A 20,062-nucleotide genomic window follows, 5' to 3' on the forward strand; every position below is an offset into this window, starting at 1 on the left:
AGTATTCTAGGACATTCATCACAAACTAAATTAAGGAGCAGCTAAACAGGAAATAGAGGAATGGGAAAAATAAGCTGTACAGGGAGTACTTTTAAATATTTAATGACCGCAGGTGAACAGCTACATGAGTTAACCTCTAACAGCCACGGCCTCCACATGACTCCCTTCTTCTGCCTGCCTCTTTGCCTGGCTGGCTGACTCATCTCAGTCTTCCTCCAGAAGCTGCAGAAATATGTGCCATTCTCCAAGAGATTACAAGACACAGTCACACACTTCTGGCATGTAGGTGAAACCCAATCCTATCGCCACTGCTGTGGACACAGCCCAACACCCCAATCCTGCAAAACAAGCCTCTGCTATGTGTGGAACAAAGCTTTCTTACAGTAAGTCAGCAAATTTAGTCTATCCCAGTCCTAATTTACACATATTCCTCCTACTCTTGTTAAGATGTATCTTCACGGTGCCAGGAAACGGTACGAACTCCTGTTCTTGGAGGCTGCGGACTGATTTTGTGCCAAAAATCGTTCTTTCTCGCCTTCCTACTGTTTCCCACCAGGGAGGAAAAATATTAAGAAGGAAGTAGAGAGAGAGAGAGAGAGAAAAGAAGCTTTCAACTCTCACTCTTGACTTTTTTCCTTTTCTTTCTTATACCCACAACTTTCAAACTCCACTTCAACATAACCCCGATGACATCCACAGGATTGTTTTTCAGCTCTCCGAGCCACATAAGACATCAAACAGCTGTTTTTTTACAGCTTGAGTAAGTAAGTAAACTGACTTTGATAAATGAAATTGCTGGAGCGCTCTATTGTCCACTATATTAATATCCTTACTAATACTGTGATAATGATTTCAACCACGTTGTCCGGCCAACAAAAACTCAGCCCCTGCTTCAACTGCTCGCATGCTTTTCATCCACCGGCATCTTTCAGAAGCGCTTACTGTGACTTAATATATTGGTAATGTGTTGAAGTACAGACAAATATTGCATTACACAGTATAATTTGATTTGGTCCGTGGGTCATGTGAAACTTGCTCAACTAAGTCATGATATATGTGCCGTTGCCTCAGCGACATTATTTATAGAGCTTTAATAGCTCTAGCTGGGAAATGACTCCGGTCATTAATGATAACGATGCAGATAACCTGAGGCACACGTGGCAGGTTATTTTATGTGTGTGAGTGCACGAGCATTGATTCTGTCAGCAAAAAAACCAAACAAAAACGCAGTGTTACGTCACACCATCGCACTGCCATAAATAAAAGAGAGGGAGAGGTTTAATGTGGGATAAATATAATGTATGATCCTGCTCGCTTTACTCTGACCCGTGATTCGGATCGCTGGCAGCCCCTCACATTCTTACAGTTGCTACTGTACACGCCGTCACTTCGTAAAGAGCCAAATTTGACTTGCTTTTTAAAAGGCGTGTGAAGCTGGGTGGCACCGGTACCCCATTAAATGTATGCGAATGCAGACACAGGGGGGGGGGGGGAAGAAGCAACCTAACTTTACCACTGCGACTATTTGAAGCAGCATTGAGGGACAGCCAAGATGAAATCTTACATGATGTACTGACTGTTGGGATTATTTTGTTCACTTGTTGAAACACCGGATGATCTATAACTCACTACAAAAAGGGCAGGTGGTGAGTGGCTGAGGTCATCCCACAGCAGGTGACAAACAAACAGGCCGGGGCACAAACGCACCGTACACATTGCGCTTTCTTTGTTCTCTAGCAAAATGATGGTCGTCTTATCTGATCTCTCTATGCCCAAACAGACACGTGTTACTTGAAATCCCATTTATATGGTATGGACACACATACAGCATTCTCACACATGCACACACACACATTTGGAAGAAATGATAGTGTGAGTGAGATGGCGGGCTGCTATATCAGTGTTGGGACGGGTATATATTCCTGGCTGGTGCTGATAAGCCAACTGATGCCTTGCCTTATTTAGGCAGTGCTCGCTGCTGACACACTAGCAGAGAAGCACACGCTGCATGTACTCTGACTGTATGTGTTTGTCCAGCAGTTTATGTGAGCTGGAGTATGTATGTGAGGCATTCCTGTGGGGCGATAGTTAGGCTCCCAGTATGAATGCATATAGACAGAAGTGTGTGTGTGTGTGTGTGTGTGTGTTTGAGAGAGAGATATACATGGACAGAGGGTGAGATGTTACATGGATACCTGTGCACATGCATATCTACTGTATCTGCTATGTATTTGATCAAAAATATGTAGTACAGTGATTTTAGTCTGTCATTCTCGATAGCATGCTCTAGTTTCAACTCCTTTGCTTAAAGGTAGAATATGTAAGGCCTAAAAAAGATGAACTAAACTGATAAACTCAAAAAGAAAAGCAGCTGTCTTCCTCCAACTAGGAACCTAATTGGTGATTCTAAATCGGCTGTAGGTGTGAATGGGTTATGAGTTGATCGCCAACCTGTAACAGAGTGGCGATCTGTCCAGGGTGTATCCTGTGTTTCATGCTATGACAGCTGGGATAGGCTCCAAGTAGAAGAAAATATTGAGAAAGTGTAACATCCAGGATTCTTAAGGTTGTGCAGATTACTCTGTCCACGTACTGCAGAAATTATAGAAGTCTAAAGGGCAAAAAAATAAAAGTAGCATCACTTAGAATTAGGGCTGAGCGATATGAGGAAAGGAAGGAATATAACAATACACGATTTATGCCACGATATGATCAAATAACCTCCAAAACCAAATGTCATTTTGGTTTTGGAGGCCTAAAATTGCCTAAATTACTACTGGTATACTCTACTGGTATAATCAACCATTCAATATTTTTTTTCCATTTTGCAATGGATGCCTTTTCAGCTGGTGGAATAAATTTGTGCGACTGCTACCTTTTGCAGCAATAGATTTACAACATGTTTCGCAAATTGGCGCGTTTTGTTCGACATCATCCATGTGAAATCTCAACCAAAGTCTCATTCCCTCGCTCATCTGAAACTCCCGCTGGCACCATATGTTTTCCTATCTGGGGGTATAAACACGCATGCCCAGCTCAGGGCGCCAGGTAGAAAATTTTCCCGTTGGGAGCAAGGGAGGGGTTAACGATGCATTTGCAGCATGTGGGAGGAAAAAAACTCACAGTCAATAACGTGCAGACAGCTTAATACTGCCATGGCAATTTATACTCAGTGGTTACGATAAAGCTATTTTAACCATCGTACGTGAAAAACTCGCCATACATCGAGTATATTCGATGTATCGCCAACCGCTACTTGGAATCCGGACTAGCTGGTGGTTGTTTATTGCGAAACAATAGCAACTACTGGAGTAAGACATGCTACATACTGCACCTTTAACAAATCAATTATCTCTGTCTCACATCTCTTTACAAACTAAGCAAGTTTAACACGCACAGTCAAATAATCCACGGAGTATTATACACAATGATCCTGAAACATTTTAAATATGTTGAATCAATGATAGTAATTATGGCTAGTTTTTATATTATACCAAGTCCTATTACTATTACTGACTACAGCTATAATGATCTCAGATGGTATCAAAGCTGGGCACACTTTCCAGGAAAATTGGAGCCAATGAACTACCATACAGATGCATTCTATTTCTTGGCCACCAGGGGACTGACCTTGTGGTTGTAAAAAGACTTCTTCTAAAAATCCCATTAGGCACTGCGTGGATCATGACCAAGAAAACGGCAAAGATACAAGAGTGAGGACATAATTACTGAAGGAACTACTCATCCCATAACGCACTGCAAATCCAAGCTTCTCCCAGCAGGAGAAATATACAAGCAGGCAATGAGTGATGTCATGGTGGCTACATCCATCTTTTTCACTGTATATAACAATAGATTAATCAGACTCTCCACAGTGTGTCCTTGTCCCATCTTCCTCCCCTCAACCCAAACCAAAAGTAGCAGATGTCTGCTCCTCCCTGACCCTGGTTCTACTGGAGGTTTCTTCCTGTTAAAAATGAGTTTTTCCTTCCCAATGTCGCCAAAGTGTTTGCTCATAAGGGCTCATACGATCGTTGAGGTTTTCTCTGTGTTATTTGTATTACTGTAGATTAATTACCTTAAAATATAAAGGACCTTGAGGAAACTGTTGTTGTGATTTTGCGCTATATAAGTAAAATTGAATTGAATTGAATCCAACAGTATCCACTAAATTATTGGTTCTGATGATCGACTGCACCCATGGAAAGAAAAGATATATACATCCAAAGATCTGCTGCCAGCAATCTCAGAGCTGGGTCACCCATACATCCAGTACAAATCCAGACTCATGTCTATTAAATTTCATGAAAAACTATAGATGCATTTGAGAGCACTATGGACACTATAAACACCCTGTCAGAAGTGAAACTGTAATGTGGAAAACAGTTAGTCTGAGTGTTTTGCTCACCAGTGTGAAGGAAAAAACAGACATAAAAATATCATCTGTACATATAAGGTGTTGGTTAACCTTTTACTGGAGCCTGCAGAGCAAACAGTGCAATTGAACATAACACACAATGTAGGTCTCTATGAATGCACTGTGGTTTTGCTCGTATTTCTCATTCTTAGCATTACAGAGGCAGTAAGCCAAATTAAACTAATATGCAAGCATTATTGAATTTCTGTGCTTAGCAGCTTTTGTAAGGTCAATTTAACATCTCTGCTTTTATTAGATAGCCTACAGAGTAACAGTTTAGCCAGGGATGTGTAATCAGGGTGGACTGCTCTGTGGATATACTGACAAACTGCGGAGTTCCCAAACTGCTGATCTGTAACAAAAAAACAATTTATGGGAGAAGCATCATGACTCGGTAAACTCTTCAGTGGCACATAGAGTCACTTATCTCAGTTCACAGGCCTGATACAACCACACCACACCACTCAAACAAACACACACATATATGCGTGGACACACTGAAAGAGCTGTGTGTGTACAGAAGGTCACTTTACACAGATAAGGGCAAATGACAACTGTGAATGAGAGACACAGAACTCCACTCCACTCTACCACATCGCACTAGCTCTCTATCGACTGGCTGATCACGAGCATGAGGTCATTGGCTCCACCCCAGAGGCTGATGGGATAGCTCTTCTGTACAGTAATCCACAGGGGAGAGGCCGGTGTGTCCTCTCTATGCCCTTTTTATTATACTCTCCCTTCATTTCTGTCCACTCCAGACTCTTCAGAAACCTCTTGCTCAGCAAATGTGCTGCACTTCTGATTTCATTCAATCAACATCTATCCCCGGCTTTCTCGTTTCCATCCATTTCACTCCCTGTATCCTCTACGAGCCCATCTCCCCCCCATTCCCTGTGGATCCGCTGGGTACACTCCACATTCAAAGACAGAGAATCATGTGACTGGAAGTGGATCGATACGAGTGCATCTTTTGCCCGGCACTGTACTGTATAACGATACTTACATAACCTGCTTGCAACAGTGACAGTCTGCCATTCTGGCTCTTTATAACACAACTGCACTTTTAAAAAGAAAGAGAAAAAAAAATCCAGATGCCAACCAGGCCACAGAGGAACCTGCTTTGAGATTTCCAGCTGCACATGAAGTAGTGGCACATGGCATCCAGTAATTTGATCGCTTACTTCAGGGGACCTCGTTGACTGCCGTAAACGCTTTGCATAAGCTCGAATGCTTTTGCTCTTGTTGCTTTATTGCTATGAATTAGGTCATGTGCTTCCTTGTGTAAATTGTTGCTCTAATGCGCAACAGGACAGGAGCTCAGATGGCTCATTCTTATCAAAACATTATCCCTTTTTTTTTATCTTTTCACTGTAGGTTAAGCCCAGTCTTATTGGCTGTCACTTACATAGATGGAAGTCCCATATTAACAAATATCCACAGTTTCAAAATAAAGTATGTTCAATCCAACTAATGTACTCTGCATTCTATATCCTTGAAAACAGCACAATAAAGCATCTTCCCTTCCTGTTCGCAGGAGATGATCTATTGTATTGGAAAAAACAATAGCTGCTCATAGACTGGGTTCACATTTGAGTAGCAATGTTCTACCTTTAACCTTAAGATTGAATTTTTTCCTGGTTAAAAAACAAGCTTTTGATGATTATTCATTTAGTCCACAAAATGTTGAAATGATGAATATGTTTGTAAATCGTCAAGGAATGGTGACAGTTTAATACTGTATAGTTGTAGAGCAGCCCAACATGTTAAAAACATTTATCTTTATCCAGATTAATTGTCGGGCTTTAATCGTGGCCGTGTTCCTGTGTCGTTTAGTCAGTCTCTACTTTTATGGGAGGTCATGTTGGTCTTCACAGAGAGAGGATGTCACTGATGGGGTCATCTCGCACAAAAGCCAAAGGCAACTGGAGTTCAAACCTTCTATTTGTAAGGGATAGCCAATCAGGAAGTCCTTTTGTAAGACAAGGCTCAGTAAAAGATAAAAACAATAATTAATGATTTAATAAACACAGTGCTACAAAGAGCTTTTTCTCAAAATACACACATTAAAGCGAAGCATGGATATCCCACTACACAGCTCATGCAAGCGCTAGTGTGAGCCATAGCCACAGCTATAAAAATGAGTTTTCACTAGACACACAAAATGAACCACTGATTTAGTTCACTGATGAGCTGAGGAAGGCTGCTGCTACAACGCCAAATGTGTGGCTGCTTCTGGTTTTAAAATAGGAGTGTTGAACAGTTAAAAAAAAATGCTTGATTAGATGATTGATTAGACCGACGGCTGGAATAACATCTTGGCAATTCTGTTATAGCACTGGAAAGGAATTGCACGGGTTTTTGCATGATTTCTAAAATATTAAAATGAACACCTGTGGATTTCACTGGAAGGCAATGAATGGAAGCAAGGAAATGAGAGGCTAGCTCAGAAACTCAGAAAACTGAGCAGGATGACTAGCTTGGTGAAAAAAGATCATTTCCAGGGCTGAAGTCCAATCTGATACCACTGATGTTGTAGACAAAGAAATGTAGGAATTTGTGTATCGCAGAGGAAGTGGCTGGGAATCCAGACTGAGCAGGATTAAGGAATCTGGGAGTGTGTTTATTAATGTTAGTTAAGTCAAAGAAATAATGTATTCTTATATGATTTAAGAGATGACTGAAGGTAGTTAACAAAGGTTTCAGTCCAAGAATAAAAATGTGAAGCTCATGAGCATAATAAGCTCACGTTAATGAAATAAGAAGGAAGATCTGATTCTGCAACCAAAACGAGATGAGTACAGTGCTTTTGTTTTCTCTGGTCAGTAGCTTTGAACACCAATCTGGTAGACGCTGGAGCACAGCAGTAGCTGTGGAAACGACCCGGTAAAAGCAAAAGAGTCTCGTTGGTGTAGGAGGCAAGACAAAGAAGAGGGAGGGGAGATAGAAACAAAAAGCCAAACACGAGTAAACCTCAACACATGCTGTGGGAGTCAGGCAACCTTCAGGTGAAATTATTTTTAATAGATTAGTAAGTTAAAAAAATGCTTATTAGCCCAATGCCAACAGGTGTTTTAAACTGGAAAGCAATCCCTGTGGAGGGGTTCTAGCCCATGAAATCCAATGGAAATGTTCATGGATAAACAGGAGTAATAGGTTATCTAATATTTTACTTTATATCCAAATAAAAATTACATTCCCCACACCCTCTACTGCTACTTTGTAGTTAGCGTATTTATAAAACATGGGCATTTTAAACTTATTTAATCACCTAAAACATAAAATCTGCAAAATTGTGAACCTGTGCCCAGCAGGAAAAAACCCTCACAACTGAACTGACTGGTACATCAAGGTAAAAGTCAAATGATGGTTCATTATGCTGTGAACTAAGAAACACACATGTGCTTTTAAGTTTTTAAAATGCTTGTTGATGTGTTTTCAGGGATGCAAATTCATGCACACGACTTGAAAAGGGGTTCAGTGGTGGGGAAGAGTGGGGGAGGGAGAAATCAAAACATGGTTGATTGCAGAGAGACCTTTTCACAGCTTGTACACATCCCCTCAGTCTTCAGTCTAATAATTCCCTGATGCAATGAAACCAGAGGATGTCAAAGCGATGCCGCATACCCTGAACTGTGTCCCAGTAGGAGGGAGGCTTTAAATGAAAAGGTCACATCTCATCCACCTGTTAAAGAGCAGATGCCACATCAGAGCAATGCTTGGCAGTGGGAGCAGGTATTGGTACTGGGCGCACAAGATGAGCTTGGCATAGGAGCAGGTATGGCTATAAAGCTCACGCACATGAACTCACAGACACTCGGCTACAACGCAAATACACACACACACAAAGACACGCGTGCAAGATGCCTGACCCCTCTCCCTAGGAATGAAAGACACGGGCAGAGAATAGAAACAGAACCTTTTCCAGGGATGATCACACTGGCAACACAAAAGCCTCGACTGTTGATGTTGCATAAAGGTCGGAGCTGTTGTCATGGGACTTCACTTATACAAGACTGAACCTTCAATCAGACCAGGAGATATTTGTCAAACAGGACACTGCTGTGACTCCTCAGTGGTGAAAATAAATGCCTGAGGATTTTCATCCTGTGTGGGCTTTTTTTTTGTATTTACACAGTATACACCCACAGGTACATGCAGGAGCATGAATGAACATCCACCCACACATAAACACAGTACCTGGATGCTGCTATTTCCACTTTACTCCTCGCAATGGCTGCAGCCCTCTGTGCCCCCTCCACAGCCCGATCTACCTTCTCTTTGGTTTTGGGGTTCTTAAGAGGAATCAACTGCTTTCTTATTCCACGCACCAGCACATTATTTTTGTACTTCCCTTCTTCTTTGGTGCCGTCTGGGAAAACCGTGCACCCGTAACCATGGCGCTTATTGTTAAGCCATTCTCCTTCATATTTCATCCCGTTGGATCTCTCTGATACACCAAATCCATTGCGCTTGTCATTCTTCCACTCGCCCATGTACGTCTCAGTTGTGGTGGCGTCCACATGGTCCTCCTGAGGTAGGTCCTCATCTGGCAGCTCGCCATCACCGATGGATATGGTAGAGTTGGCATCGCTTGAACTGATGCGGCTCATGGTGGCGTCACTTCTTGCAGAGCTGCGCTTGCTGGAGATTGAGGTCCGAGAGTCAGACTTGCGCAACTGTCGCAGGCTGCCAAAGAGCGAGCCGCGGCGGAACAGGCCCTTCTTCTTGCCGGTGACAACTTCGCTGTCCGAGTGGAAGTTGAGGACGAAGCCACCGCGGCTGCCCATTGGAGTGTCTGCTGGGGAGGAGAGGTCCTGGAGCACTGCACCATTGCTCTGCTCAGAGCGCAGGGAGGCCATAGACGTACGGAGTGGAGAACGGATGACAGTGGCCATGCCATAGGGAACACTCTGACGCACACCATAGCCGTGTCGCATACCACCCATCCATTGGCCTTGATAAGTTCCTGAGTAAGAGGAAGGTATAGATCAATGAGTAAACACTTAGTCTCAATCGCTACTTCGAGCCTATAATTCTTCATGACTTTGTAAACTAATATTAACTATAAGATAATGCTTTAAGCTGAGGTGACCTTGTCATTGGTAAGTTGTGACTGGTCAATAGGGCACAAGTATAGCAACGACTAGGGCTGGGCCATATTATACCGTTCACGGTAATACCGGTATAATGTTAGGCAACGATAGGAAAATGAAATATCGCGATAGAATGGGAGTAAAACGCGCATGCGCAGTGCCTTTGTTTTCATACGCACATGGCCGATTGTTGAGTGAAACAGATGAACCAGAATTGGTTTGTAAAAATGGTGCAACTTCCGTGATGTGGAACTGGTTTGGTGTTTGTCCGTCAGATACACAACAAAGCACATTTTTTTGCAGAACATGCAAGCGGCTGTTGTTATTGTCATATTTGTCGGACTAAGATGCTCTTAAATCTGGGAGTAATCTGGGTCCTAAACTCCGTATGCTTCAGGTCAAACAACACTGCAGCATCACTTAGAGTTAAAAACTGTCTAAATTCTTTCATCTTTAATAAAACGATCAGCATTGCTGCTTTACCAGGTGTAACTATAAAGTTTAACTTCCAGGCATCCATGAAAACAAAAGTTATTACATTTAACGGAGTTAGAAGTTAGCAGGAAGCTAGCGGAAGTTAGCTCGCTAGTTTCGCTAGTTACCTAAGCATGATATTGCATGTTCTGACTGAGAGATTTCTGAAAAAAATCAAACGTACAGCTCTGCTATCACTTCCAACATAAATGAAGACAGGAAACTAAACAGCAGTGACGTTTGTAGGGTTACTGAAGTTGGGCTAGCTGGTATATAATGATGTGCTACGTGATCGCTAGCGACACAGCTATGTTAGCATAACATAAACAGTGAAGCTGGAGGACGAACACTAACACTTTTCCACTTATAAAAGTTAACGTGAAGGTTCTTCATGGTTAGAGACAAATGCAATCGCATGGCAGGATGCTGTAAACGGACCAAACTTCAGTCAGGAGAACAACTGAGATAATCCATCCACAATACGAGGTTAGTCATTAATATACTGCAGCAACATGGGAATAGAGCAGCTGCAGAGAATTCAACATTAATGAATCAAGGGTACAGAAGTGGAGGAAGCAAGAAGAATGAGTTTAATAAAGTTTGATTTATCTGACTGCTTTGTTTCGCTTAATGTGCCTTATAATCCCGTGCACCTTATGGTCCGAAAAATGCGTACTGCACACTGCAGTTTAATGTTGCAAAGCACCTCTTTTTAACCATATAACCATATTATACGTGGTTATGCTCAGGATATGTCAGCCCATTTCTACTGGAAATGCCTTTTGGTTAAACTTTCAGCAAGGAATTTGCATTTGCACTGTTACATTTTTATAAAGCTTTAATGTACATAAAAACCAGCTTCTTGTTTAAGTGAAAATAAATGGAAGGTTGTCTTTTTGCGCTAGTAATGTTGTGGAGTTGTATTTTGTCTCGCATCAATTATATCGTCGGTTATATCGTTATCGCAAATTTTCAAATATATATCGTGATAAATATTTTTGGCCATATCACCCTGCTCTAGCAACGACATGCATTTACTATAAATATCCCTAAATTTGATTAGAGCATTGTGTTGTCATCTTCAAAGTTTGCCCCATGCGCAATGTGTTTTCAGCTAATACTTCAGTTTGCCTATATTTAATTTGCTAACCAAGCTGGCTAACTAACACTAACATTAGATGATAACCTCCACAAACCAGTGGGGTGACAACAAGCTGGTTATGTCCATTTTCTATTGCTTGCAATAAAACCGATGATAATCTGTGATTATATACATGCCTGAAAAGCTCATTTCGTTTTACAACAACTTTAAAGCCAAAGCAGGGTAAAAAATTTTTAATAGGCTACTCATGGTCAGAAGAAAGCTCCTCTGTGCTCCTCATGCACAACCTGCGTGTTGTTGACCAGTAACTTTCTATATCAGCAACAAGACCTTGAAGCCTTGCTTTGTTGGTGCAGGAGTATGTCAGCTAATGAAATGTTTTTTCTCCTTCCACTCAGATATGGGACTGTGAGCATAGCTAACCCAATCACAGAGATTTGATTAAGGTACAGATACTAAAGATCGCTTGGGATGAATGTGAATCACTTAGCCAGGGGCCTATTTTCAGGCAGCTACTAACTCCCCCACTGACAGTAGGCACATTCACCACCATCCGTTTGTCTGTGACGACAGGGAATTGCTATGAGTCACATAATGAGGAGAATACTTCATTAATCCCATTTGGTGCTGCTGAGCCCAATGAGCAGGTTGTCGGCCTACCCTACTGTTGCTTCTTCAAAGTGTCATATTACAATCCTAAGCCTAATAATAAGAAAGGCTTGTTAATCCAGTGCCTGAATCTCATTCACCAATGCAATGAAATAAGCCATAACAGTCAGATTCTAACAGAAAATGATATACTAGTCAGGGGAGGAATTTAGATGGATAAACAGGGTGAGATTAACAGGCTGGCTCTGTGCTGCAGTTCAATTTGGTGACCCTGCAGATCAAGTTATCAGGATGTTGCGGAGTCAGACAGCCAGATGTTCTGTAGATCCTCTAGGATCAGCTGATTCCCAAAGCCCAGCCCTCTGTAACATCATATGTGAGGCATTTATTCTGCACCATAAGGCCTCCATTAGGGGAGGATGATGCTCACAAATCACCCAAAGACTTGCTTGTTTTATAACAGGAGAGGCCTGAACAACAGGCAAGCGCTTGTTTTTTAGGCTTCCTGCGATCTTGTCTCCCTCATCAGACACAGGTCCTTACATAAACGCAATCTGTGAACACACCAATGATTAGTGAGATGACTGACCTCTCATTTTCAGCAAGTACAAGTCCTGTGTGGGACTTAGCTCTTTCCACTACAGATGTGTGAGTTCTTTAGTCTAGACACATGAAGAATAACTTTAAATGCTACCAAAAATGAGCACCTTCTTGTGCTTTATACACATTACACTTCATTTAAAACGGGAGCATGTGCACCCTTCAGGACATGTGTTTTTATAGTTAAGGTTCAAAGGGAGAAAATGACAGTGAAGCAAGTGATTTGAGTTTGAGTCTTTAATTGACTTTAAATGGACTGATTTGCTTTCCAAACTCCTTCTCCGGGAGGCATGTTTCCAGTGAGGAGCAGTCACTCTCCTCCCACTGTCATATGAGGAGCAACCGGTAGTTGCCAAAAGAGATGTCCCTTGGAATAAAATAGGAACCGTGATCTTAAACGGTATTCGAAAAGTTAACGTTACCACCGGGGTAAAGAGTCAGTTATGCTGGGTAAACGACGAGGTGACTGACCACGATGCGCAGTGCGCAATCTCAGTTTATACTCAGCTCATATCAGATGGAGATTCACGCGCTGGTGTGTTACAGTGAGCCTTCCTCAGTTTGAGTCTGAGCATCCTACACACGAGCTACATAACACATTACCACTCACCGCCGTTAAAGCGACATGCACGCTAAACAAGCGATGTGCCATATCTATTAAAACCTGGTGCCTTACCGCCATCTCCATAGGTTTCGATCCCATATCCATCCTGTAGACCGTTGCTCCAGGTCCCGTCGTATCTAGCAGGTGTGTTGTGGCTTTGCCGGACGCCGTACCGACCCTTAAAACCATGACTCCACTCTCCTCGATAGATCCACTTTCCTTTATTCTCCACACCCAGCCCATGGCGCTTCCCCTGGGACCAGTAACCCTTGTAGGTATTCCCGCTGGGCCAGGTGTACACGCCAACTATTTCAAAGCCGTGCGACCAGGACCCGGCGTACTCGCCTTGGCCCTTGGGTCCGGTGCAGATCCCATGTCCGTGGGCTTTGCCATCCTCCCACCCCCCGCAGTATGTGCCACCATCGTCGAAGTCAAACCTTCCGCCCGTCATTCAGATATAGACTGGAAATAAAGCAGATGGTGCGCTGCTGCAGACTCAGGATTCTCCAGGACCTGGGCTGGAGGATCCAGGACCGGTGGTGTGATGAAAGGATGAGCCAACAAGATGATGACTACAAGAGCAAAAAATAGGAAGGTGAGGATGGTGGACTGGCGCTTCCAGACACTGACATGTAATACAAAAGGCATGCGTAACGGTAAGTGTAAAGGTATGAATGGTGGGCGTCATTTACCGGAGGCGCACGCTGGACTCTCCGCTGTGTGTTGCTCGTCTCCCCCCTCTCACCCACTGATCAAAGGAGGGAGAGAGAGAGAGATGTACCGAGCCCCTGTTGAAGAAAGGCGCTGGGCCAATCGCAACGTCACGCCACAGGGACCTCCCACTCTCCTCCTCTCCCCCCTCCGCAAAGCGCCCGAACGCCTCAACTTCGCCAAAATAACGCGCCACTGCCAAACTTTACATTTGAAAGACCCGCCTCGCTTTACACAGACTAAATTCCTCAATTATCACTTCCCATAATGCCCCCATTACAAAAATATAAGCTCGGTCACATATGATTCAATCCTCACCCATATTACATAATATTATTATATGGCCTATTTTGTGAGGCGATGGTCTGATGCTGTTTTAGACAGTCATTCTTTAACACACCCATCACTTTTCTCTTGTATTCGATACGCATCCTGGATTAAGTAGCCATATACTTTGATTTTCTAAATTAAATATTAATATTATTATACTTATTATATTATTTAAAAAAAAGATCAATCATACGCTGGGCATGCATTTCAGGCAACAACTCCTGATTTCATAAGTATTAAAAAATCAATTCTAATAAAAATGGTTCAATGTATTATGTAGAACATGAAAGAAACCAGTTTAATTTACCTGCGTTTAATGAGTAAGAACCAGTATCGCTTTATATTATAGCACTGACTTAAAAACAAAACAAAAAACACACATCAGTTTTTGTATCAGGCTGATAATATTCAGACTCGAGTGCACCAGTAGCAGCCACAGTGTTAGATAACAGCGACCTCTGCTGTACCAGCGTATTCATTGCACTGCCTCGGATGAGGAAGGGTGGCCTGTGACGTAGTAAAGGATTGAACTGTGCACTTTAAAGGGTGTTATTTGTTGTCTGACTTTGTTAATTATTATACTTAGGATTTTAAATTTGGCACCATAGTTGTAGTTTTTTTTCTATTAATTAAAAGAAACCCTTAGTAAAATATTTCTAGCAGGGAGGGGGGTGAGGGTGCAAGAGAGCGCAGGTATACAAAAAGAAGGAAAAGCGCAGGTTTCACATGAATACCAACACCTGAATGCGAGAATGTAATTAAAAAAATAATTACTTTTATCTTTTAATTTAAAATAAATACATAAAACAATAATTTCGCGTTACACTCCGAGCCAGAGGGGGGAGTACTTTGTCGACCGCGACGCCCCCTCCTACAACAGTAACGGATAAAATGGCGTCCGAAAACAGCTCTGAATCTCAAGATGAGAAAGCAGCTCTTATAAACCCGGACTTAGAGCAAGATGTTCATCAGGAGTGCGGCACAGTCGCAAAACAGCGCGAATCCAAACTGACGCTGTATCACTGGACGCAGTCGTTCAACTCTCAGAAGGTGAGCGTCATTAGTCTTTCAGCACCACAGTTTAGTGGACAGCTCCCCATAACGGGGTTAATTATGACACTGTAGGACTGCAAAAACAGCCCTGCTGCTGTAGATGGTTTAGGCTTTGTATAAACCCGTTCCTCTTTGTTTTTTTTTTTAAATCATTAAAACAGTTAGTAGCTTGACTGCCTTTCAGCTCTGTCACGTGTAACAGCAGCTCAGCAGCACATTTCAGTGTATAGACATGAGTTTTCCGTCCTTCAGGGTGTTTCTCAGAAATACAGCAGGTTTTCAGACAAGCTTATTTTCACTTCTCATTTCCATTACTTCTTAACAGAATCATAAGGAGGTTCAGCTTCCTCTCAATCCACCCACCTAACTATTCATGCACTTTTGCTGTAAAAATGCATCTGTAATTTTTAATTAAAGGCAGGTGCTGACTGGATAAAAGAGAAGCCAATGATTTATTTGAAAATTGTGGGAGGAGAAAAGAGAGCAAGATTTTATTGGCAGGGAAATAAAAACAAGCTTCCTCCACAGTCCCAGTCACAATAAGTTGTTGTTTTCCAGGTGCGTCTCGCCATAGCAGAGAAAAGTTTGCACTGTGAAGAGTACGACGTGAGCCTTCCTCTCAGCGAGCACAATGAGCCGTGGTTCATGCGTCTGAATCCGGGTGGTGAGGTTCCAGTCTTAGTTCACAACGACAATATCATCTGTGACCCAACGCAGATCATGGACTACCTGGAGCAGAACTTCAATGATGGTGAGATTGATGCATATGTAGCTGCTGGTCCCTAGAGGAGCTGCAGCCCAAAGCTCTCATTTATGACACCAAAACTAAAATATTATATCAAGCTTCAGCTTCTTAGAACCTTAAAAGGGTTCATTTCATTGTATTTTCTGTCTGCTTTTATGCATTTCCTTGTATCACACATTTGTTGATTTTTCAATAATTTCATTGTTTTTTTTCTAAATTTTTATTTTCCCTTGGTGTGCACTGATCCATAATAGCTAAGGGTCTGCATCAAATCACCTTAGAAGGAAAGGACATCTGGTAAGCATGAAGTCATTTAAGGAGATACCCAAATGTTTTTAAATCCTCAGGGAAGAAAGTGAACATAAAGGCTTTGCTGTCATCATGTCTTCTCCCTAACCTAAGTCAGTAGTGTATAAACCCATAAAAAACCCCCATAAGAAACAAAAATATTAAATTCCAAAATTTGATCCTTTTCCATGACTTGTTTGTCTCCAGAGGGCACTCCGAGGCTGGTCCCAGAAGAGGGCAGTACCTACTACCTAAGAGTGCAGCACTACAGAGAGCTGCTGGACTCACTACCCATGGATGCCTACACCCATGGCTGCCTACTCCACCCTGAAATCACTGTGGACTCCCATATACCAGCATATGCTGCCACATGTGTACGAAGTAAGACGATCTGAGCCTCATAGCTGTACAATTTTCAACTGAATATCAAAGAGACTGTACACTATACCCTTAGTTATCCTAAATCAATTTCTGCCTTCTGAATCATTGTACTTAAAATCAGATAAAAGCTAAAAATATATATTTTATAACTTTACATTGATGTGCAATGTAACCTTTTTTATGATTTAGATTAAAACCTCTCATTCGCACATGTTGATACTGGCATTTCTTATTTCACTGTAAAACTCTGTAATAGTGGGATTAATTTTGTGCCTCATCATGTCTAATATTTTTCTTATTACTATTTTTTGTGGTGACAGCACAGATCGGAAGCACACAGTCAGAGCTGATGAAACTGGCAGAGCAGAACCCAGAGCTCAAAGACGCTTATATAGCAAAACAAAAGCGCCTGAAAGTAAGTTACTCTAATTACCAGAGAGCCAAATGTCTTTATCAAGTGTCCAAATGAGCCTTGGCTATAGAGACACACTGTCCACAGCATATTTTTGTTAAGTAATTTACTACAAATTATGTAAGAGTCACTCAGAAGTACACTGAGTAGTGAGATTTCAGACACCTACTAATCCTCTGTAATTTAGTGAGTGTCATTATGCCATCTGGTCTTGCATTGCAAGAAGTGTACAACTTTATTTTTGTTCCATTTTGCAATTTTTAATAAAACTTTATAAAACACATATCAAATAAATCTGGATATTTATAATTGAGCTATTCATATATATTAGAGCCATTTCTTATATTTTGTAATTTGGTAATATATTGTGTTATTTAATTTAGTTTAGCCTGTCACGGTTCTTATTGTTTTGGAGCAACTGTAACCACATAATTTTCTTAGGGGTTAATAAAGTATTCGGATTCTGAAATATAAGTTAAAGAATTCAGACAAACAAAATAGTGCACATCAAATGTAGTCAACCATAAAGTAAACAGAAGCTAACTAATAAGCTAAAGAAGTGGTAGCTAGCTAGCTAGCTTTAGCAATACTGCTGTTAGTAGACTCCTAATGTAAATATGTGAAATGTAAATGTAAAATGTAAAAACGTACTTTTTTCCCCACACATGCAGTATTATCTGCAGCAGAGGCCTTTCATTTTTGAGGAACCAACCTCCTTGCTAATCATGTTTATTTAATCACTAGGCAGATGTAGCTAACTTCCGCAGTAGCATAAGTTTCAGTTAGAACAAAAAAACAAATAAACCCAAAACAAAACAGATAAACCAAAAAACTAGATAGACCAAAAAAATTAACATTTCAAAAAATGCAGTGACACTGTGTAAAATATAAGTAAAAACAGAATGAAATGTTTTGCAAATTTTATAAACCCATATTTTCATCAGAACACAAAAAACATAGCAATTGTTAAAAATGAAAAAGAAGAATACTGGCCAATTTTGAATTTGATCGCAGCAACACGTAAACAGAAAACTGTGTGTGTCATCCACTCTTTTTAATAACAGTATGTAAATGTCTGGGAATTGATATGCACAGCTGCTGGACCTTTAGGCGAGGAATGTTGTCCCATTTTTGTCCTACAGAGGATTATAGCTTCTCAGCAATCCTAGATCTTCTTCATCACATTTTTCATTTCACTATACATCAAATATATCTAATCACGGAAAGATCTGGACTGCAGGCAGGCCAATTCAGCACCCAGACTCTTCTACTACAAAGCCATGCTTTTGTAATAGACACAGTATTTGGTTTAATGTTGTCTTGCTGAAGTTTGCAAGGCCATCCCTGAAAAAATATTATCTGGATGGGATCATATGTTGCTTTAAAGCTATATATGTCTTTCAGCAATGTTGGTGCTTTTCCACATGCAAAGCTGCCATTATGCACCCCCATGCCATCATAGATGCAAACTTTTGAACCGAGCGCTGATCACAATCCAGGAGGTCTCTCACCTCTTTAGTCTGAAGGACACGGTGTCTGTGTTTGCCAAAAAGAACTTCACATTTTCATTCATCTGACCAAATAACAGTTTTCCACTTTGCCTCAAAGAAGATGGCGGTATTTCTGGATTATGTTCACATATGGCTTCTTCTTTTCATAATAGAGCTTTAATATGCATTTGGGAATGTCACAATGAACACAGTGATTTCTCTTTCCATGACAGAATCCCCCAGTTCTTAATGCAGTGCTGCCGGAGGACCTGAAGATCGCAGGCATCATAAAATTGATTTAAAGCTTTTTTCCTGATTCTCTGAATATTTTGATGATGTTATTCACTGTAAATGATGATTTACATTACTTTTATAGCCAGTCATGTTATTGACCCTCTGCCAGTTAACCTGATTAGTTAGTCTTTTCTTGCCCCTGTCACAACTTTTTTGAGATCCGTTGCTGGCGTCAAATTTTAAATTAGTTAATATTTTTCATAAAATAGTAAAATGTCTCAGTTTAAATATTTACTATGTTTTATATATTCTGTTATGAATAAAATATTTAGTCAACGATAGTTACAGTTCTAATTTATTCTGTTTTTATTTAACGTTTACAGCATCCCAGCTGTTTTGGACTTGGAGTTGTACCAAAATGAAGACATTACAATCATTCTGTGTTGTAGCGGCCTATCTGATCATTTTAGTCACTTTCTGTACGTCCACTTGAAGTAAATATACACTATGTGTTTATATTTTCTGTAGTCCAAGTTATTTGACCATGACAACATGAAGTACCTGAAGAAGCTTCTTGATGAACTGGAAAGTGTGATGGATCAGGTTGAGACAGAGCTACAGAGAAGGGTGGAAGAAACACCAGGTAGCCACAGCTGTTTGTCACATAGCAGATACTGTATTAATCAGTCAAAATTTGAGAGCTGTAGCTTTTTAAATAACATGTAGGATGCTTTTCTTATCTTCTTGTATTTCTTATCTTCTTGTATATTCTTATCTTCTCCTTCCTCTTCCACTTGCAGAAGAAGGCAGCCAGCCCTGGTTGTGCGGTGACTTCTTCAGCTTGGCTGACGTCTCCCTGGCAGTCACCTTACACCGGCTGAAGTTTCTCGGCCTCTCTCGTCGCTACTGGGGCAACGGTAACCGCGTGAACGTGGAAACATACTATGAACGTGTGGTGGAGCGCCCAGCCTTCAGGAGAGTACTGGGCCACGTCAACAACATCCTGATCTCTGCTGTCCTTCCTGTGGCCTTTCGCGTGGCCAGGAAGAATGCACCGGCTATTGTTGGTACCACTTTGTTGATAGGCGTTCTAGGAGGAGCCACATACCTCGCTTTTCTTTACATGAAGAAGAGGCTGACTGCCTTCAGCTGAGGGAAACTGAATTGGTTTGAGACCAAAGAGGGGTTTAAACAAACTCAAAGTGTCTAACGCTATAACACCCAGCATACGAGCAATTAATAAACATATGTTGCCCGAAATTGTTTTTTTGGGATGCTGGTTGCACAAAACACACTGCTGCATCACGCACCAAAGGATTGATTAGAAAGTCCAGCCAGTGCTTTCGCATGTTTTGCCATTAATCAAAGGTGCCACATCTGATGAGTATGCATCTGGATAGCACTGTGCATATTCACCAGCAACGATTTGGTAGGCAGTATGAAAAGTATGCCAACATATACAAATGCTAAAGTAGTTGGTCTGAAACAGATAATAATGGAAATATGATTGGGTCTT

At 41.4% G+C, this 20,062-nt stretch overlaps 2 protein-coding genes across 2 annotated transcripts in view; one reads left to right on the forward strand and one right to left on the reverse strand.

Annotated features, from left to right (window-relative positions):
- jph1a (junctophilin 1a) overlaps positions 1-13,655 on the reverse strand; it is a 37,115-nt gene extending 23,460 nt beyond the window's left edge. The window contains exons 1-3 of the mRNA XM_085362963.1: positions 13,595-13,655; positions 12,975-13,474; positions 8,618-9,386 (exon numbers count right to left, since the gene is read on the reverse strand). Coding sequence (XP_085219089.1) covers positions 8,618-9,386; positions 12,975-13,353 — 1,148 coding nt within the window. The 5' untranslated portion in view covers positions 13,354-13,474; positions 13,595-13,655. The remainder of the gene's footprint in view (positions 1-8,617; positions 9,387-12,974; positions 13,475-13,594) is intronic.
- A 1,170-nt stretch (positions 13,656-14,825) lies between these two features.
- gdap1 (ganglioside induced differentiation associated protein 1) lies at positions 14,826-19,726 on the forward strand. The gene is made up of 6 exons (XM_085362421.1): positions 14,826-14,993; positions 15,555-15,747; positions 16,237-16,410; positions 16,731-16,825; positions 19,075-19,189; positions 19,347-19,726. Exons 1-6 carry the CDS (start codon positions 14,835-14,837, stop codon positions 19,697-19,699), a joined length of 1,089 nt encoding a protein of 362 aa, XP_085218547.1. The 5' UTR covers positions 14,826-14,834; the 3' UTR covers positions 19,700-19,726.
- Positions 19,727-20,062: the final 336 nt, after the last annotated feature.

This window comes from Diplotaxodon limnothrissa, linkage group LG9 (genome assembly GCF_057381915.1).
Source record: "Diplotaxodon limnothrissa isolate DT_005_m linkage group LG9, D_limnothrissa_male_GT1.1, whole genome shotgun sequence".
Classification (NCBI taxonomy): Eukaryota; Metazoa; Chordata; class Actinopteri; order Cichliformes; family Cichlidae; genus Diplotaxodon; species Diplotaxodon limnothrissa.

What these genes read in the sequence shown, in the direction of transcription:
- gdap1 (XM_085362421.1), top strand. Translation starts at nt 14,835, where the DNA reads ATGGCGTCCGAAAACAGCTCTGAATCTCAAGATGAGAAAGCAGCTCTT. An exon ending in GGAGCAGAACTTCAATGATG is followed by an intron (nt 15,748 to 16,236) that starts GTGAGATTGATG and finishes GTTTGTCTCCAG; the next exon opens with AGGGCACTCCGAGGCTGGTC. An exon ending in TGCTGCCACATGTGTACGAA is followed by an intron (nt 16,411 to 16,730) that starts GTAAGACGATCT and finishes TTGTGGTGACAG; the next exon opens with CACAGATCGGAAGCACACAG.